The following is a 21,717-nucleotide window of genomic DNA, read 5'->3' as shown; positions in this document are numbered from 1 at the left end:
GACCCCTAACCAATGGTTTATTACGTGTCTGCTAGGACAAGGAAGCGGAGAAGGACAACTCGCAAGCGGCGGAGGCCAGCGACAGCAACAAAGCCAATGTAAGTGCGTAGGACAGCCACCTAGCACCACCTAACTCCCACTGAAACCAATCCAAGCTTGAACCCAATGCCGCTTAACTTCCCTAACTGCTTTACCTCTTTGCTTTTCATATATGGCTATCGCTTGCTTTCCCGCTTCTCCTTGCCCCAAAAGCTGCAAACCTCTTCCGCAACAGAGGAGCAATCGAGGGGCGGTTCACCTGGCTTGCGTCGCAGTCCGCGCATGGATGAAATGGAGCACTACCCGGAGCGCTGGTCCGCCAGCCAGGAGCAGCAGTCAAAGCAGGAACAGCAGCCACCTCGAGCAACACCCTCCATCAATGTCCAGCAACCGGATACGGCTCCTTGGCGGGATCAGTATGGATTGCTCATGGAGGGTCTCAGCGATTTCTACGACTTTACCGCCTCAGTCAACCCTTCGAGATCCCGTTCTGCCTCAAGAAACCCCTCTCCATCTCCCAAGAATGTGGCTAATCTTATGAATGTGGAGGAGGAGCCATCGCTAGAGGTGTTTGACGATACTCAGGAGGGAGTAGCACCAGGTGAACTTAACTGCGAAACTGTGCTTCAACTCCTTGAATCGAACTTGAGTGGAAATGAATCCTCTAATGAGCAGCTACAAGTCCGAACTGTTGCCGATGATGCCAGGAATGGAAGTTCCTTGTTACCCATGGTATACGAACCCCTGGGAGGTGCTTCACTTGGTTCTTCCCTGGAAGAAAGGGGAAGGGAAGGAGAGCCTTCTGTGGACAGGACACAATCCCGACCTCGATCCCGATCCCGTTCGCCACTTCCCACCTCGGAGAACCTTGAGAAAAGCATCCACAAACGCAGGGAGCGACTGATCAAACAGAACGATGAACTCGCCGAACGTCTATCCCGATCGAGTTCGGAAGGTTCCATGGAAGCCGAAACCAATGGCAATGGACGACTCAGCCCAGAGGTCACTCTACCACAGCCCGTGATAGAGATTAATGCAATGGCCGACGAGCCCATGGAGGATGCCGAAACTACACCAGAACAAAGGCGACTCTTTGTGGAGACTTTAAGGGCTGAGAGGAATGACCGCTCCAGGTCTAGATCCCGTTCACGATCCCGGTCTCCTCTGCCAACGTCTGATAATATAGCAAAGAGCTTGGAAAGTCGCCGTATAAAGCGTATTCAGCACAACGATGAGATTTTCGAGAAACTTCACGAACAAATGGCTTCACCGGAGATTATAATAGAATCGGCCTCGCCTCCAACATCTCCGCTTCCCCTGCCCACCGTAACCATTGAAATTGTCGAGCCACCAGAGGAAAGTGTAGTCCAAGCCGAGGCAGAACCTGAGGATACTCCGGAGAGCATGGCCAGACTCTTCGAGCAACTGCGTCTAAACCGAGTGCGATCCCATTCTCGATCCCGATCGCGTTCGCCACTACCCACAGCCGCCAATTTGGAGCAGAGTTTGCAGAAGCGACGCGAGAAGCTGATAGCCCAGAATGATCAGTTCTTCGAGGTGCTCCAGGAGAGGGCCAGGACCCCCGAGCCGGAAACCCGCTTAACAGTCGAGTACGTCTATGAGTTTGTGCAGGAGAAGGACGATCACTACGTAGAAAGCCGCGACAAGAGATCCTTGTCACCATCCCGATCGAGGTCCCAGTCACAAGAAAGGGAACCCGATGACTTCCATTTGATGCTCAATCTGGAGGGCAGTGAGTTGCGCACTCTGCGCAAGAACAGTGAGGAACTGGAAAGTGTCCTGGCAGCGAGTGTGAGGCAAAGGGAACTCGACCTGGAGGCCCTGGAGAAGCTACACAACGCCAATGAGGAAATGGAGTTGCGCGTGCTTAGTCCCACCCATTCGGAATTAGAGAGAGTGGTTGAGATGACGCGGGAGAACCCAGATCTAGATCGCACCGTCTCCGAGGTGGCCAGGGATCTGCAGGATGAGCTCGTGGCCAGCGGCTTTAAACGCTCCACCTATGTGGGTGAGTCCCTTGATCTGGGAAGTGATCAATTTAAGCAGCACCGTCGGGAAGCAGCTCAATTTCAAAGATCCCGCAGCCCATCTCCTGGAATGAGCATGGACCTCGCTCGAGAGCAGGCGGCAGCCCATAGGGAGCTCCAAGCAGCCATCCTAGACTCTCTAACCGATAATCGTTTGGGCGCCAAGCCCAAGACCTACTCCGAGGAGAGGACTGGCGAGTCTCAGGAAATTTCTGCCGCCCAGCTAGATGATTTACGTCATCGTACCGCCGAGTTCCAACGCTCTCGAAGTCAGAGTCGTTCTCCGCTGAGGGAAGAGGATCTAAGCCAGTTGCGGGACATCGAAGCCGAGTCGGCTAAGAGGGAGATGCAGGACCAGTTACTAGATAAGTTGGCCGCTTCGAGCATTAATTTTGAGAACTTTTCAAGGCACTTGAATGCCGATTTTCTGGACAGCGAGCGAAGGGCCTCGGACTCGGCTCTCATGGGTGACCTAGAACCGGATGAATACCATCACTTCCGTCGCTACTCACTTGCCCAGGAACAGCCCGTTGAGGAGTATCCCAGCGATGATTTTGTCTACATCTCCCAAATCGAAGTGCGTACCCTCACTGGAACCAGAACCTGGTTAAAGGAGGACTTTTACACCGAAGAACCACAGGATTTTTCTGATTCAAGGAGTCCAGTAAAGGATGAAGACTCCTGGGCAAGAGCAGTTCTGGCTGCAGAGGCGGAGGCAGCTGAGTTCGATGCCACCAATGCCATCTACAGCTATGATATTGTCGGGGACCATGAGAGCCTGGATCAGGAGAGGAGTAGCTCCAATGACAGCGAGGACACACGACAGACTGTGGTGGAGATCGATGACGAAGATGAGTACGAGTTTGAGTTGGACGAGGGAATCTCGGATAACAACGAACGCACCCAACCCACCGATGAATCCCATCATGACACCTCCGAGTGTGAAGAGGCGGAGAGGAATGCCGATCGCTATGAGAATCGCGGAGCTCAGGATTGGGAGGAGGTAGACGATGTGGAGGACTTTCTCGACTATGGTTTCGATGATGGCGCTGTGGGCGGAGCAACGCCTTATTCCGATCCAGACTCCTTCATCGAACAGATCTACAACGAGGCCATTAAGAACAGAAAACAGTCGGGCATCCTGAGGGAGTACGAGACCATGGTTCAGGAGCAACTGCCCTCGGATCACAGTGAATCGGATAAGGAAAAGTCGGGCTCTGAGAGTGAGAGGTACGCCCTGTGGGCCAAGACCAGGGAACTCGAGCGATCCCACTCCAGTACCCGACATTCAGATGTAGACGTTGCCTTGGGTTTAGTAACAGAAAGTGAACACCGGGATTCGGAAATGCGTTATTTGGGCGATGCTCATGTGGTGGCCAGACAATCTACAAGGTTACGTACCCGTTATGGATTTAATCCCAAGCTGGATGTGGGGGAACTGGAGGATGACATCGAGGTGGATCTCAACTACAAGCCCAAGAGGGAGTACAACTGGCGCAAGAACTTTAAACTAGATGACAATGACGAAGAAGTAAATAATGCCCAGGGCTTAGCGGAAGAGAATGAAGATCAGGAAGCCAGAGATCAGTTTGAGGAGGAATTCGGTTGGCAAGAACAAGAGCAGGAAGAAGTTCGTGATCAGGAGCAGGATGAGCCATTGATTACGAATGAAGAAAATGGTGATGTAGAGCCTGGAGAACTATTGGAGAACCGGCGAATCAGTCTTGGCGGAGAAAGTATCACCCTCTTCAGTCGCAGTCCTGTTCGCGAAATTCTAGCAGATGTACCAGAAGAACTTCCGCAGGAGGAAGAGCAGCCCGAAGAACAGCTAGAAGAGGTGGCACCCTTGGAAGAATCACCCGCTGAGAAGCCCAAGAAGAAAAAGAGTAAGAAGAAGCTGCGCAAGGGATCCAAAACCGAGGAAGAGCTTAGGGATGACAATGATTCGGACACTCAAATGGGTTCCTCTCGGCGCAATGAAGACCAGGAGGTTGCAGAACCGCCAAAAAGAAAGACACGATCCAGACGAAGCTCCAAGAGCAGCCTGACCAACGAAGAAGCCAATGGAGGATCAGGGCTCTTCTCACCCCGCAGCAGCCTAGCCTTTGTGGGTGAGTCCTTGGAGGGCATAGCCGAATTCGAACCAGACGAGGAGCAGTCTACAAAGAAGAAGACTAAGAAACGCAAGAAGTCTTTAGCAAAGGAAAACAAGGAGGATGCTAAGGCAGAGAGCCAGCCCCAGGCTACAGAAGATTCTCGCCTAGATCAGGCTCTGGCTGCAGCTCTGGCGGAGATTGCTCCCGTTTCGGTGTCCACAAATTTGACTCCGGAATCCACGCAGCAGAACCTTCTCTCCACCATTAGTGCCGGGCAGAGTGTGTGCATAACCCCAGCCTCATCGGTCGAGGAGATTGGAGAATCCCCTATTTCACCTACTTCATCTGCAGTGGTGCCCGCGCGATCCGTGGTGGACACCTTTGACATACTCAAAGATGCCAACTTCTATCCGCTCTTCTAGCTCGCTTGGTTTGAGAACTAATCTTCTAACATCACACTCAATCACTCATCTGATTTACTCTCTATCTGTTTCTTATAGACATGTTCATAAGCCAAGTCAAGCCAAGCACAGCCCAGCACAATCCAGTCCAAGCCACATCCAAAAACCGAGCACGCTGCACCTGAAATCAGTCCCAGTTAAAGATCCAGTGCCCAGTGCCCAGTGCCCAGCACCCGCTCCTCTGACTGAGGGATCCCCGATCCCGATCTGTATAAACCATGTATTATACTAACGACCCAGAAAACTTTGCACCCAATGAGTACCGAACGATTGAAGGATTGTTTACCATAGCTGTTAGTTTATTTAACGATTTTGTCTTTATAAAAACGCCGAGAATAAAAGCCAACTGAATAAATGATGAAAAACATTTGGTTTACACTCTGGTTGCTAAAAATAGTCGTACACCCCACCGAATTTCGCATCTGCGGTTTGTGCCAATTCTGCACAGGCCAACGAAATACTCGGGCATTGAGATCATGGTGGCATCCATCCATGGGCCACCAAGTGCAAGCGCAGAAGAAGAGGGCTCATAAATCCTGCCACAAGTGCCCATATAATTGTGCACAACATTTCTGAGGCCCAATTTGCAATACGCATGATGTCATCGTTTGACATACGCTTAATACCAATGAGCCCGGTGATGGGGCGATACATAAATCCCAGTGGGAACTGCTCGCCCTATAGATTTACGCGATTTTTAAGGCTCTTGTCATTGCCACTTTAAGCGAAACAAAAACAAACCGTCATGCTCACGAATTATATATAGTTTAAGGAGCATACACTGGGATTTAGTGGGTCTTAAGTCTGAGTAATGGGCTTAAGGTCAGGGCTAAGGGGCTTTATGAGTAACTCGAATGGGTCTGGAAAAATATGGGAATATCTAATGGGATTTATGCTAAGAAGCTCGTAAAACGCTCATACATTTTAATAAGTAGATTTTTTAATATTTATAATAGAACCGCTTTATAATGTCTTATTTTGTAGGCTCTTAAGAATGCTCGAGTAACAATTCTAATGATAGACTTGCATTTAATAAATTTCTATATTATTCTATATATTTCTAGTTTTCCCCAAAGTATGCAGTCTTTTGATCCCGAAAGTATGCTAGTCTATAGGAAAATGTTCCAGCTTCTGCAATTCATTCATTCAGAACTTTTCCTTCCTGCCAGTTTACTTATATTATTTTTGCACTTCTCTACCTTGCTTTTTTCGCGAAATTCCCCTGTCAGGTTTCACATGTCGTATCCTCAGTCAAATTAAGCACAAGTCAGCCACTGAGCGGCGACAAAGGTTCGCCGAGATAACAAATTATCTCAGCGACTGTCAGGCCGCAAAAGGGGAAATTGAAAATGAAAAATTCCCAAAATATTTATGACAGGCCAACAGGAAAGTGTGTCACTCGAGTGATTTGTTTACGCAGCTCACTTGGCTTTGTTCTCCGCTTTTTGCACTGGGCAAACGGGCCATTTGGTATTTATTTCTGTAAAACTCATTACGTAATGCATCCGTACCGCAAGAATAAATGTATCTCCCCGAACTAGCGTTAGAGCCACATCCAAGCGAACACGGCGAAAACGCTGCCAAAAAGTCTTATTCAATAGTTTTGTCTTTGACATGAATTCATTTTTCTTGCGGGGCACACTTAAAAGCCTGCGGTTATATTTTCTTTCATATTTTCCCCACAAAGTACAAGTGTATCTTCCCCATAGTATATGCTGCTGTTCGCGGGAATTGCCTTAAATAATTTCTTAAAAAATTTCACTTGAATTCTGTGCGTTCAGCTGGTAAATGAATTTTTCTTCTTCAGTGTCAGTTAAATGAAACACCTTTTCCACACGACCAGACATTTGGTTTTGCATTCCCAAAATACACACCAGAGAGTCATAATTTTTGGCATCACTCGCTTGCACTAGCGTATTTTTCAATAAATTTCCAAAAAATTTGCGCTGAGCAAATTAAATACAAATTAAAAATGTTCTAGATTGAAATAAAGTGTTTTTGGGGCGCAGCTGTTCTTAAACTTGAACTTATAGACAACACCCCCATCGGGGGATAATTTACACAGAATAGGCTCTTGTCTCGGCAAAGTAAGGCCGCTTCGCTTTTGATACCCGCTCAATAAACAAGAAATAAAAAGTATAAAAATACGCTGGAAAGTATACGCGCCTCCCTATATGTGCGAGTGTCTGAATTTATGACCCAATTAACGCTTTAACGCCTGCGTGAAAAATGCCAAAATAATCGCAATGAGGAGCCCGGGGAGGGGCGCCAGCACGCAAAAACTTTTTATCAAAGATTCGCGAAATGCAGCTTATTTTTAGAGCAACTCGCAGATTGCATTACACTCGGCTCCATTGCAGTTGTTGTTGCCCGCGTCTGAGGCGAAAATAGCAACAACTAATATACACATGCGATGCATTATTCTATAAGTATGTGCAGTCCCAAGCACGAACGTATATCATTCGGTATATGATAGAAAGGAGCATGGTCAGCGGAACTGCATTCGCACAGAAGTTGGGCCGGAAATATGTTTCTATTGGGGGAAAAATTATATATACTATACTATTAAAACTGAACATAGCATATAAATATATTTCTATTTATTATATTATTATAATATCATACTGTAGATATGTGATAAGATCAAACCATATCATATCATATTTTCAGTACTTACAATGCTGGTTGTCTTAGCTCATTTTATCTGATGTTCCATCAATTTTGATTTATTTGCACTTAACACATGAAAACCATAAATAAAATAAGGCAAAACAATCTACAAATGTTTATTGAAACCATAAATTCGCATTACATGGCCTTACGTAACATTGTGAAAAGCAAACAAACCCAAGTTTAAACAAAGATAAATTATTATAAAGAAGATTTATTTTCTAATTTGATTTTCGGTATGGTGAATATTCCCTTGATATGTATGCACATTAAACCCCCTTAAGGCTTGGCAGTCCACGTCCCTGGTTCATTATTATTAAAGCCATAAATCCCCATCGCAGCAGTGAATCGGCTTACATCAACATTTTGGTTCTTAAACAATATGCATATACTTTTTGTGGTGGCTGCCCTCTAGCCAGAGCATTTCACGGGTTGTTGATTTTGTTTATTATTCATGTTGATCTGTCGGGTTTCTCTTGTTCGGCCTAGAACGCCGTTTAGGGGCCTTGTTAATTGCTTTCTACCACTGAACTGTCACCAGAACATTCTGCCATTCTTGTTTGGTTCTCGCCAATTTACCTTGGCCGGCTGCCCTTAGGTGTCGCGTCAATTTGTCTGATGGAAATTAGTTTTGCTGCTGAACAAACATTGGTTATTAATTGGGGTGAAATACTTAAACGACGAGATTGATTTGGCAACAGATGAGGTCATGATGAATAAGTGCTCAAGAAAAGGCTACAAATTTATGTTGATGGATTCATCAAACGTCAAAGAGTCTCTCCAAATAATTAGGATTATTTAACTTTAGGAAGGTCGAGAAGCAGACGCTTATTCCATAAATATTGACTCTCTAAGAACAGAACATGAAAATCAAAAATTCTAAGAAATAAAATGAACTTCCCCAAACCGAAGCACCCTATCTATTTATGGTATTTCGCAATATTGGAATTTTTCTTACATTAAATGGGAATTATTTTTCCGATTCGCCGGCACACCTGTTGGTTCATCTCATTTCAGTAAACATTTTTCAATGTTGTCTGTGTGCCAAATGCTGTAATGCCAGGCAAATCGAGAAACTGCGGAATGCCAAAATAAATTCCACATATTAATACTATAATCCGTAATGTATGGGCTGGAGATCAATTAGGGAATATAATGGGAAATACGAAAATACCGCTGGGGTGCGATAAGCAAAAAGGCCAGACGCCGATCATCGTTTTAGCCGCGATCCCATGGATACACCAACTTATGCTCCATGGTATCGCCAGATCGTGTCGTGTGTAGTGCAGTGTGGGAAGAAAGAGAATTTTCCCAGATTTTCCATTTTCCGCTTACGAGAGTGCTCGAATGTGCCTTCTTGTGTGTCGTGTGCACAAGCGCCAGCAGCAGCAACAACTACATTTCCTTTGGTGAAAAATTGAAAATTTTTCAAAACTCTGACAAGTGATTTAGAAGGGGGTTTTTTGGGGGGGCGGGGCGCTACGTTTTAGAGGGTGGCCAAGCATGGCACGCCCCTTTGACCGACGGGCAGGTGGGCCGTACGCCCACCTCTTGGCACCTGAAATGCGTTCGATTTTTCATTTGCCCATGTATCTTTATTTTTAGCGGGAAGCGTGAACGAAATATTGCATGCAAATTGGCCGAAATCGTTGAGAAAATTAACCAATTGCATTGCGAATTCAATAATGCCGTTAATTATTGGCGATATTTACATTGTCTACTGCAATAACTGCTGCCGCCCGTCTTGGCCGCTCCGAAAAATGAAAACTGCCGAGACACGAGATCTCTGTAGATCGTAGTTTCCCCTCTCTCTGAGTGTTTTCAGGGGGGCCGTGCTCTCCGAGATTTTATTTTTACACTTGGCGCTGGCGAAACTAGATACAGAGCGGACTGAAAGCGGTGCAGCAGGCGTTTTGAAAAACATTTTCGGAAACCGCTGCGCCAGTTGAGATCCCGACTCGGCAAAGTTCATACCGTTCTGGACCTCCGAAATCGATCGAAAATACGCCGCACACGCACCCAAACACACACACACACACGCAACCAGATACAAAGAAAAACTATCCACAAGATACAATAATTATAGAAAGTTCAGTCGGTCATTAGAGCGAGCGAGATAGCGGGCGCGATGGCGGACGTGGAAATTATGCAAACCGTGCAAACGGAAGTGAAGAAGACCACGAAAAAGGTCAAGAAGTCGTCGAAGCGCCGCGAGTCCGAGGTCCAGATCAGCGAGGTCGAGGTGGACGCCTCCATCGAGGAAAGGGGGTAGGTGACCTGTGTCATGTGTGTCCCAGCACAGTTTTGTGGCAGTTCGTAACGATATATTCTTTCGCCCATTCATACGGCCCTTTGTCCGATCATCCCAAGAAACATGCTCACATTCCAAGCCAGTCCAAAAGGAAAAGATTCCCATCTATCCATACATATATGTATACTTTCCAAAGAAAACTCTCGCATATCGAACTTTTACAAAACGACACACGTTACTACTCTACTTTCCTCGGCAAAAACGTTTACTAAAAGGTATCCACCGAATGTCTATCTAAGTACACCACCCACCCACACAGCCAGTGAACCACAAAGAGAAACAGCCACAGAAAAACATGTCCAAAATCACACCGCACAGTACAGCAAGACCTATGAATAAGCCCAAAAATACACCTATCTATGTGATCGATCTCTAGGCCCCGTTTTTTGTTTATCTCCGAGATACAAGTGTTGTGGAGCTCTACATTTCCGTGTTTGCTTGCAGTTAATTTTCAGTGGCGAGTACACAAAAGCCATGGACAAGGACTGGCACTCCGGACACTTCTGCTGCTGGCAGTGCGACGAGAGCCTCACCGGACAGCGTTACGTCATCCGGGACGATCACCCGTACTGCATCAAGTGCTACGAGAACGTGTTCGCCAATACGTGCGAGGAGTGCAACAAGATCATTGGCATCGACTCGAAGGTACGTGGATCCCATAAACCGTTCGTAAACCCAATTTACGACCATATGTGGGTAGTCAAAGCACTTGATAGCCACTAAGTGGGGCACACTTTCATTGACAACTCGAAGAAACCAGTTCCGATTGCAGCTCATAAAAAATAAATCAATAAATATGTTTTTATATGTAGAATCGGTCAAAATACCTCGAATTTCTATACATCAGTTTACGGAAAACACGGGTTTTTAATGTGCTTTTTATGTTTCTGCTGTTGAACTTTATGCCCGCTTTATTATCATCGGGTTTTTATTAGGCTGCCTTTATGCGTCTAGCCATAATTTTTGTTTAATTATCGCGTTAAAATTAGAATAACCAGTGCAACACGAGCAGAAATGCAGTAGTTTATGTTTAATTAGAAGATTCTTATAACCTTGCTCTCAATTAGGAATGTCTAAAGGGATTTTTAGAAAATGTGGTTGGGTATCTTGCAAAACAGTTCTACTTAGGAATCTTAATAACTAAATGAGCTAAATGATTAAATTGTAGCATTCTGAATTTCTATTTTGTGCTTTGCTTTGGAATAATCCTAAATGAAGAGATTTGACTATCAAAAATTGTTACAAAGGTAGAAAAATATTTGTTTGTCCAAAAAAGTTTGTATGTCATAGTTTTGAATGCGATATTTAAATTATAGAGTAGTTTTTACAAATAAGTTTAAAGTATCTTCAGAAGTTTTTTGTTTGGTTTCAGTTATAAGGATTAGTTTAACAGGCAACTAAAATTAGCCTAGCTTTGCCTCGTGTCTAATGTAACTTGTAATCCTCTTTCTAATCCAGGATCTTTCCTACAAAGACAAGCACTGGCACGAGGCCTGCTTCCTGTGCTTCAAGTGCCACCTGTCGCTGGTGGACAAGCAGTTCGGCGCCAAGGCGGACAAGATCTACTGCGGAAACTGCTACGACGCCCAGTTTGCCTCCCGTTGCGATGGCTGCGGTGAAGTTTTTCGCGCAGGTAAGGAAAATCGAGGAAAACCCCCCTTGAAACTGTGGCATACTTGCGGGCGGTGTCTGAAAAGTGTGAGCACCAAAAGTGCCAATTTGCTGTGGGAAAATGGGCTCTGGAATTCAAGTTCTTCTTGTTACCGTTGGGTTGGCTAATTGCTGCTCCAGAATGGATGTTATCAGGAGCTGGGCTGCCAGGAAACTGGTTCAGCACAGGTGCACATGCCCAGGTATCCGGCATCCAAGCCATATCTCGGGCAGCTGATCAATTTACAATACCAGCGCATGGAAATTGATTGTCAAGTTGTGGTCATGCGGATTGGGGTGGACTGCTTTTGCAGCTATTTTTAACTTGATAACTATTTGGGGGTTATTAAAATGTATGTTTAGCATTTTTGGCAAGGCTTAGGGGGTTAACTGATTGGGTTTAAACCAATATGAGTAATGGAGTAATGAACTTCCAAACCAGTTTTTAGGCATTAAAATCAATGTTTTTTTCAAACGTGACACTTTTTACGACTGAATTTATATCACTTAATTGTAACTCCTTAAGTGTAGATTTTCTTTATTGAAATAAGGTCCGCCAAAAAACAAATTATAGGCTATTTGAGGGAGTATTGAACTTTAAAACCAGTTCTTATACACTAAAATAAATGGCTGTCAAACGTCACACAACTTATGACTTCATGTCACTTAAAGGTGACTTTTATTTACTTAAACGAGGTCCACCCTAAAATGGCTGAGAGATTCGGTTCGCAAGCCTTGCATTCCAGCTAACGAACTTGCCACACTCGAGTGCCTGCAGTTGCGAGATGCAAAGAGCTGCGACTGCTTACGTAAGTGCGTCGATGTCGCCAGTGCAAGTTCATTGTCACCTGGGCCCAGACTCTTGAATGAAGCGGGCAAACAGTGCAGCCCACGCCAGACCCTGAACCCGCGCTCCAAAAAGCCCATGCCAAGCCGCTTTCCGGACAAGGTGTCTGCTCCGCTTTCAATTGTAGCGCAAATAAATACGACAGAAAGGCAAACAGCGTCCGAATACATTGACTTTGTCAGCGAGTGATGAATTTATGGCTGATAAATGCCGCCGCAGATCAGTTCCGAGCGCAAAACCAACGCCCGATACGATATAATGCGATGCGATATGATCTTAGCCGACCCCCCGGCACGTTCCGAATTTGGCCAAAACACCAAGGGGGCCGTGACACTTTCGCGTCAACGCAAGGTTGCCAACCACGCGTTGCCAATTACGTGTAGAACAGGCCAGAGGCTGTAAGTAAATTATTATACTGCTGATTTTCCTGTACTCGAGAAAAGTTATTTCAATGTCAGCGCACCCCACACTCTGCGCTGCGGATTGAGAGATTCTTTTGTTTATCAAAGGTGGATCTCCGATGGACAGGCGACACGGCAGTGACCAAGTTGGGTGCTAACAACTGGCCGCATCAAGTGCATACTAAACACTGGCTAATTACCAAGTCAAAGTGGAGATACCATGCAGAATCCCTAGATAATCCCATTTGGCACAGTGACTCACCAGAAGAAATAATAATAATTTTTTGCTTTTTTGATTTATTTACTCTCCCTGACACGCGTCGTCGAAGCAAAGATTTTGGGATTTTAATTTCGTTTCCCCCTTGATTTGTGGCTTTTAAATTGCCTCGGTTCGGATTCATTAGAATGAAAAATGATTATTATGCTGCCTCGGAGGCGGAGGTGCGGCCAGCCATTGCGAATCAGCGGGAGGAATTAAATAGAATTTGGTTTTTGGCACCTAGCGAATGTCCCATTCGTTTTGGCTTGAGTAGATAAAATGGGTAATGCTAAGATAAATTGTAGGAATTTTAAGATACATTATGGATCCATAAGATATTTAAGTAGCCTCAACTCAGACTGCCATTAGTCAACTGCTGGCACATTTTTCCAATGAATTTCGACTTTTTATTGACTTTCAATTGATTGATTTGTTGGTAGCGAACCGAGGGGGGAATCCCACGCACCATGGGATGATCCAACGCGGGTCGATCCATTTCCGTGACTCTGGCGAATTAATCAAGAACGCTGCCCGCGAAATGAACTTCAGCTCGCAACGCCCTAGAGCCACAATGTTCAGTAACACCAAATCGGGCCAGAATTGATTAAAAACTGCAACTATTTCCTATTCGATCCGAGCCCAAATGCCACTGGGCGTTGCGGCAATGCAACCAACTAGTCAGACCTCTAGGTCTAGTTGACATATCACATCCCGAGCCGCCGTGCATAGGCATAATGGGTGCCCACACCCATAGCCGAGTCAGATCTGCATAAACGGAGGCTAAATCAAGTGCCATGCGCCGGCGGGTTCGTCAATCTCCTCCCGGGCCGGTTTGATCAGTCAAAATAGTTCATAATTGCCCCAGCAGCGGGCGGAGATCGGCAGATTGGAGTCTCTAAAAGCACCCTGACTGCCTTGCCAAGTGCGGCACTCAAAGAAATCTTCATTGAAAATATCTAAGGAATTTTACAGAAATTGTTACCTTTCTGAAATCTAAAAATGTATACCTTATAGGACTCCTTAATTCTAAAAGATTTGTATTTATAACATACCTTATTATATGATCCTATCATTTGATATATCATAAAGATAAAGTAAATCTTGAAAATAAAATTAGATTAAAAACCTCTAAGATCTTATTTTACCATTTTTTTGTAAACATCTAGGAATACTTTAATTTCTTTAAACTGTAGTAATGGAATTTCATATTTCTAACAATTTGTAAAAGTTCCTTAAACATGTTAAAAGTTATATATAGGTTTCATTATTTTAATAATTATATGTGAAGCCTTTAAGATAATATTTTTTGATATTCTTAGAAAGTATCTTACGAATACTGTAAATACCTTGAAGTATAACTTACAGGGCTTCCAATATCTAACAGATTTTTAAATGGTGTTATCATAGGATGCCCTTTCGAAACCTCAATGATCCCATTTTCTAGCAGTGCAGCTATTACGGCTTGTCGACTTCAAACAAGACGATCTGTTGTCGAAGGCGGCATGCAACAGGTACCGCCTCTCCAGTAAACAGATCCAGTAAACATTTCCACTCAATCCACTTGCTCACTCAACTCGACCCAGCTGAAATCGAATCAACAGAATTCAACTCGTTTCTCTCGGCCGCTTTTCTCTCTGAACTCCGCCGTCTGTTTTGTTTGGGGCCCTCGGCTCGGGGTTTCAGTCTCAAAGCGGCTTTCAAAGCGCGTGGAATGTGCCGCGGATATCCAAAAGAATTTCCCCAAATATCGTATTTGTTTTGTTAAGAGCAACGTGTTGCATGCGAATTGAATGCATAAACTTTGATCATCTCGATACAATCAAGAACCGAAATAAAGTATTTCCGCATTTCTGTAGCTGAGGTGGCGGCGTTGATTAAGCGAAACCAGTGCCGCTGTCTCCAATTATAAACATATTGTTGTTTAGAGCAGTTCACCTGTAAACAGTGTGGAGAAGTGTACCCAAATGGCTTCTGTTTTGCCAGATTGTAAATTGCCTGCAGCAGAGGGGGCAGTTCGAGGAGCAGGCTAACCCCCATCGACCCACATGGCGTATACTTAACGTCTGATTTCATCCTGGGCGTATACGTAACGTGCGGCCCACACACACAACGCACGCATTACACAATCCTCAGGTGGCAGCTGCAAGTCACCCCAGAAATGAAATCTAGACACTCGTACCGCCTCTGCCTTTACAATTTCCCAGGCGAAGCACTCCGATATCAAGTCAAATTCATAAATAACCAAAGAGATGTCGTGCCACCAAAGCCGGAAACGAAATTGGACCCATTTTGGCTGCATTTAGTGTCAGGCAATGGCCAGCTCGATCCGAAATGAAAAACATGTAGATGGCAGAGCCAAACATGTAAAAAGCGGCGACAGAGACATATGAATATGCACGCAATTGAGTTGGAATTTCTTTCCATTATTATTGTTGACACTGCAATTGAATATCAATCGAAACGAAATCGCTTGAGACTATTTCCAAATGGTTTTCAATTGAATTCGTTGATTGCGCTGCGAGTGATTCAGGCATTTCGCCTTCGGGCCAGTCAACTTAATCGCCCGGCTAATTAAAGATCCCATCTGTGGGTCCATTAAACTCCCTCATACTTAGCCCATGTCATCCGCTCGGCTTATCAAAACAAGGCCCCCAAAACAAGCAAATTCAATTTCTCTTTTCGCCGAATCTAACAGACCAATAAATCCCGACTTTGAGCCAGCATTTTGTGCCCTGCGGCGGGTCAAAGTCAAAGATCTCACAGTGAAAATCAAATATTGCGGGAAGCCGCTAAATGAAGCCGGTGCTGGTGCACAGTAGAAGAAGGCAGATTTGTGTTGCTTATTTTCTATAGAGTGTTTTTACTAGGTATACTTTTACTATACCCTATATCGATCTGATTGAGGAGCATACTTCACATTTTTTAATAAGGGTAAAACGCCGTTTATAAAGCCATTTCATATAAATTAAGCATATTAATAAATCTGTATTAAAAAGGGGTAACAGCTATTTTATTACACTCAGCAATTTTTTATAGAAATGTTATACTATACCCTAATTTTTTTTTACTAAGTATTTTTATTTTTGAAAGCTACTATCCCTAGCATTGTTTCTTTTTTAAGCTTTGTAAATAATACCAATTCATTTAAAACTACAAATTTTATTAAGAAAGAATAGAATAGAAGAATAGTATTCTATTCAACCTATTTGGTTTAGAAAATGTAAAGTCATAAATTTTTTTTATAAGTTATTTTTTAGTAAAAATTATTTTTTAAACCCTTAAAGTTTTGGTTTACCTATCTATGCTTTATAAATAATATTAGTAAATTATTTAAATTGTCATAATGCTATCTTAGCATGTTGCTCAGCTAAGTGTATTCTTCGACCGCTTTCAAGTGCATGCAGCTTATATAAAAAAGAAATCCATTCAGACAGTATACATGTACATAGAAATTTCTTTCTGTGTGTGGTGCTTGCGCTGCTGCTGGTTTCCAATTGCAATTAAAAATGCAGACCATGCACGACGCAAGGGTTTCATTTCGGCCTCGGTTTCTGGCTGGGGCTGACATATCCGAGTCCAAATCCGATTCGAATCCACTTTCATTTTCGGGCCAATGCAAACGCCATCAATCAGCGCCGTCGCCGTCGCACGGCCGCAGTCAGCGACCTGTCAATATATCATTGTCTCAATGCCTCGCCACTTGACCCTCGGCATCCGAGCGGCGTTGCTGCGGCGGCGGCGTTTGTTGTAGGCGTCTGCCGGGGTTCAAACTCACCGGTGGGCGATGCCTTTGGACTGCGCCCCGCTGACGGCCCATCACAATTAGTTATAATTATGTTAGACGCTGGTCGCTATAAATAAACGCTGTTTATGCCCCGGCATTTAGCCGCAAAAAGCGGAGGAAACCCATATGAGTGCTGCGGTTGAGAGTTGGTAACGCAATATTGATGGGGTCAATTGAGTTTGTCAGATGAGTTTGAACTAGATTGTTATTGGTAGTCATTTTATGTGGGTTTTCTTTGTTCCCTGAAATAACATGCGTATATAGCCCTGTTTAACTACACTTTTCGCACCCCTTTGTCAAGTTAAATATTAGCTAAAGCTTTGTTTTAATACGAAGAGAAGGAGTGGAAGTTTACTGATTGTTTATATTTTTGTTGATGGAGGGATAAATATTTATAAAATATTTCGCTACGCAAGAGCAGATGAATCTGTACAGCATATATATGTTAATACTAAAGATTTGTTGTTGATTATATTCAAATTTTCAGCTTTTTGTAGTGTGTAAGCTCGAGCTCAGCGCTAGAATTTCATACTTAAACTTCCTGCCAAACCTAGATCTTACATCATCAACCCAAATCGAATACTCCACTTGTTTAGCCATGGTATTTCTGACAAATTCCCTAACTATCTATCCCCATCTTCCCAATTGCGTGGGCTTCTATAGGAATTATTCCAGTCTAATCTTTCCCATTCCAATCTCGGCTTCCTGTGCGCTTCTAACTTGGACAATTTCCTGCTTCAATTTGCGCACAAACTTCGACCAAAAAGAAATCGAACATTGTTCATGAAACCCGACAAATGTTGCTTTTGTTGTATTTACAAAAAGTTAATTATTTAATGATTTATGAAGGCCCGTTGTTGTTTCACTTCCATTATAACCAATTTGGCTGGCGATTTTATTTATAAGCATTCGCTAAGTTTAATGAAACTTGTTATTTGGCAAATGATGTCATAGAGGCAACGCCTTGAGATCATGCCAGATCGCTGGATCTGTGGAAAAGAGAGAGACTAGGCGTCGCCAAATTTGTTTTCTGCTTGAGTCCAGAGATCGTTTTTAAGATACTATCCGGCGGTTCGTGTGGCATATCTTAAATGAGTTTAATGGCTGGTCTTCGATCTCGAAGTGACCCACTTTTAGCGATGGCAATTGCATTTCTCGTGACTTATTAGGAAAGTTTTCGGCAGGGATAGAGGTGAAAACTGAAGTCATTTGCTTGGGTACACTTTCCATTCGCGAACTAACCCAAAGATATAATAAAGTAGCCCTTGATCACCATGACCGATGTGGATGTGCTCAGCTCGAGGATGAAGTCGCGGCTCCATCTGCAGACCAAAACCATTGGGGCGGAGCGGATCAAGAAGGCCAAGGATAACAACGAGGACATTGCCGTGCTCAGCATGTTCCTGCCGAACGCCTCCGCCGTGGAGGAGAACCGCAATTTCTATTGCCAACTGGGCGATTATTGTCGCCTCGGCGATCCGCGTGCCAGCAAAGCAGGTAACAGCCGCAGTATCCGAGCGGTTCATAAATCGATCTTATGTTAATTAACGGCGGATGAGACATCATAATTTATCAATATTACTGACCGAAAACTATTCGAATTGGCCAGAAGAAAGGAACCGCCCACTGGCCCGTGTGGAGAGCCATCGCGTCATCGCCATCCGTGGATGATAATGAGTAATGAATGCCTTTTAGGGGGGGCCTCTCAAACAAGCCAGACAACTAATTAAATCCATGATAAATCTAGGGTCCATCAACTTGGGTTTTTAATAAAGAAAGACAAGCTATAACATTTGAATAATAATGCAAATGCTTTGATTTACACGGTACTTTAGAGGCCAACATTTTGGGAATATGTTTATTATGTTCCATTTTAACCTTATGGAAAATATTAAGTTACTTAGATAGCCAAATATATGATTAACATTTTTTATATTCTATTAACTTATAAAAACTATACCAACAATGATTGAATAATATACTGAATTTACAGAAAATTTATAGGATTTTTCTTACCAACTTTAAGATTACAGACAACGCTCCCTCTAATTTAATTTTTGGTGAAATTTAATGTCACATTTAATGGAAATTTCTTGAGGCAATTTAGCACAACTCCCAGAACAAATTTTCCCGAGACTGGCTTAGCTTTCCCCAATTGTCTGGCCTAGCAACCGTGAATTAAAGAATAATTTTCAGACGACAGAGTCAACATTTCCACTCAATTACCCGTTCTAGCAAACCTTTTTTCCCGCAGCGGGGGAATATTACCTCAACTCTTTTGTGTCTGCTTATTTTTGGCCACAAACATTTCAAGCACGCAATAAATAAAAGCCAGCGAAATCAGTAGGAGGAGAGCAAAGTCCTCAAGGGTTTATATGCCCTAAATCACTTGGACTATAGCTTTTGTCTCGGGACTAGCCAAAAATTTGCGTAATTTCAGCATTAATTGTTGTGAAAATGCTGGGAGCCAAGGAAAATTCGTCTGGGGGCGTGACAGGCACCCCCGCTGAAGGGAAAGGTTGCATGTCTGGCTGACATAACGAAGCAAAGCTTTTGTTGCCATATGGAAAACGGATTGTCTTCCATCCACTGATTGACTCTGCCCTCAATCTGTCGCTGTCTGAAATTGAGTTTTTGCCCAGATTGAATTGATATGATACCCGCAGCTGGGTTAGTGGGTTGACAAAGTTCAAGGTTCAAGGCCTCTCGGCGAAGGCGGAAATTGATTTGGACTTGTATTAAGGTTAGCTCCTTTCTCTTTCCCTACTTGCAGGTACCAAGAAGATGGAGTACAAAACCCGGCAGTGGCACGAGAACTGCTTCTGCTGCTGCGTGTGCAAGACGGCCATCGGGACCAAGTCCTTCATCCCGCGGGAGCAGGAGATCTACTGCGCCGGCTGCTACGAGGAGAAGTTCGCCACGCGCTGCATTAAGTGCAATAAGGTGGGGGAAATACCAAAATAGGAAATCAAACATAAATATAACATATATGATTTCTGTTAACATTTCTTAATATAATTTAAGTTTGTTAATCAAACCTTATAATTCCCACGTTTCAGGTCATCACCTCGGGAGGTGTCACCTACAAGAACGAGCCGTGGCATCGCGAGTGCTTCACGTGCACCCATTGCAACATCACGCTCGCTGGCCAGCGCTTCACCAGCCGCGACGAGAAGCCCTACTGTGCCGAGTGCTTTGGCGAGCTGTTTGCCAAACGTTGCACGGCCTGTGTGAAGCCCATAACAGGTGGGTTTACCCCTTTGAGTGATAGACAAACCCCATCTAACCTCATCTTTATTGAACTTCTACCACCAGGAATTGGCGGCACACGCTTCATCTCGTTTGAGGATCGCCACTGGCACCACGACTGCTTCGTGTGCGCCAGCTGCAAGGCTAGTCTGGTGGGCCGTGGCTTCATCACCGACGGACCCGACATCCTGTGCCCCGATTGTGCCAAGCAGAAGTTGATGTAAGCCATCCATCTGCCACGAGTCAGCAGGAGGAGGGAGCTGTGGAGCAGCCAGCTTAATTAGCCATAAACAAATTCAACGAAATTATGGATCAAATCAGAGGGATCAGAGGGCAAGTGGAAAACGAGCAGGAGGAGCAGGAGTATATACACATGTATTAAAACGATATACAAGAGAAGATAATGCCTTACACTTACATTAGATATGAGAAAAATTAGCTGAGCCAGGAGACACGATGGGGAGTCCTACTAAATCAAAAGCAAATCAAATTTTGTAAAACTTCAAGTCGATAGAGTTAGCTAAAGTCTATATGATAACTTGCTTTATCTTCGCACGAGTAGAGCAGCACATCGGATTGTATAGAAACTTATTATTTGTAATTGCATTTCAGATCGAAATCAAAACCACTAAACAAGCAAAACAAGAAAAAAAAATGGAAAAACCCAAAAAAATCTATATTAATTACCGAACCAATTGTAACTATTGTTGCCACATTGAAAAATGTATGTTTATTTATTTATTTTAAGTTTTAACCAAGCGATGAGAGTTTCCTAACCGCGGGTTTCAGTTCTAAACAGTTCTATTGTATTAAAACCACACTCGATTTATGTTTGATATGTATTGTATGTTTATTAAAACAGCAACGAAAACAACACACACGCACACAGACACAAGTCCTAGCAATTTAATTGTTTAGTTTATATTATTTTCATTTCAATATTTCGTCCTTAGAGACTCCGCTTACTTAAAGCACTAAATACACACACACACACAAATAATAATGATAATTGCGACACAACATTATATCAATGTCCTTAACTATTTAATGAAATTCAATCTAAATAAATTAATAAATTATCAAAGATTTTGGGTGTGTTTTGATAAGAGGTTTGGGAAAAACATCTGGAACTAAGAAGCTGAGGAAAAAAAGGGTAATGATAATCTGGAAAATATTTATGGTATATGGTACATACAGTATATTCCATCATATCAAATTAACTTTCAAACGCTGCTAACGGTTTTTTGTGTGACCATTCGTTTATTGCTGGTGTTGCCAGACTGGCCGATTAAGGTGAACCAAATTTTTGGAGCTTAAATTAACATTACATTAACATTTGCAAATGCCATTTACATCGACCTGTCACATACCCTACATTTAATTTTACAGAATTTAAATGTCGGTTGATAAACTTTCTGTAAATTTTAATTTAAAATTCTTACTTACTTTACTATATAACTAACTGCATGAGTAACCCTTCAGAAAAAGACTGGTTGAAGAAACAACGCTGACACATTGTTTATGTTTACCAATCCTTAAATCTTAAGTGCTTAAGTATTTCTTGGACAAGTTTCAAAAGACAATTTCTCTCCTTGTAAACATGTTGTATATAGACTGTGAGTGTGAACCCTTCGCATGTCTTTCCAGGGAATATAACACTTTCACTGCACGATGGCCCAGTCGATATTGGCAATACACATCGTTTTCGGGGCCAGTCGAAGAATAATATAACAGAAAATTGACAAATAAATGCAAATAAGTAACTCAAACAGCTGAAACAGCTCAAAACCAAAGCGCAGCGAGTGCTCAGGGCACGTCTCAAAGTTGGGAATGGGTTTATTGGCCATGTGCCAGGCCAGGCCAAGCGCCTAACCAAACCGAACAAAGGTAAATACAAACAGT

At 43.5% G+C, this 21,717-nt stretch overlaps 1 protein-coding gene and 1 long non-coding RNA gene across 16 annotated transcripts in view; one reads left to right on the top strand and one right to left on the bottom strand.

The window, feature by feature from the left end:
- Positions 1 to 20,901, top strand: part of LOC108034821 (four and a half LIM domains protein 2) — a 60,304-nt gene extending 39,403 nt beyond the window's left edge. For 3 of the 15 annotated variants that reach the window (XM_017109905.2, XM_017109906.3, XM_017109907.3), the window contains 5 exons: positions 10,070 to 10,270; positions 11,084 to 11,258; positions 19,340 to 19,509; positions 19,626 to 19,812; positions 19,882 to 20,901. In XM_017109905.2, the coding sequence (XP_016965394.1) occupies positions 10,070 to 10,270; positions 11,084 to 11,258; positions 19,340 to 19,509; positions 19,626 to 19,812; positions 19,882 to 20,039 (891 nt within the window). In that variant the 3' untranslated portion in view covers positions 20,040 to 20,901. Of the gene's footprint in view, positions 1 to 35; positions 99 to 252; positions 5,012 to 9,248; positions 9,583 to 9,823; positions 9,841 to 10,069; positions 10,271 to 11,083; positions 11,259 to 14,459; positions 14,619 to 16,549; positions 18,064 to 19,339; positions 19,510 to 19,625; positions 19,813 to 19,881 lie in introns of those variants that run through there. The other 12 variants (XM_017109914.3, XM_017109909.3, XM_050886085.1 and 9 more) reach the window with 12 other exon arrangements.
- LOC127010839 (uncharacterized) lies at positions 7,407 to 8,752 on the bottom strand. The gene is made up of 2 exons (XR_007763659.1): positions 8,273 to 8,752; positions 7,407 to 7,948 (listed from the first exon to the last, which is right to left on the bottom strand). It is a non-coding gene; the product is annotated as an uncharacterized LOC127010839 (long non-coding RNA).
- Positions 20,902 to 21,717: the final 816 nt, after the last annotated feature.

The sequence above is a fragment of the Drosophila biarmipes genome, chromosome 3L (assembly GCF_025231255.1).
Source record: "Drosophila biarmipes strain raj3 chromosome 3L, RU_DBia_V1.1, whole genome shotgun sequence".
Lineage (NCBI taxonomy): Eukaryota > Metazoa > Arthropoda > Insecta > Diptera > Drosophilidae > Drosophila > Drosophila biarmipes.
This window is presented reverse-complemented; position numbering and strand designations above follow the sequence as displayed.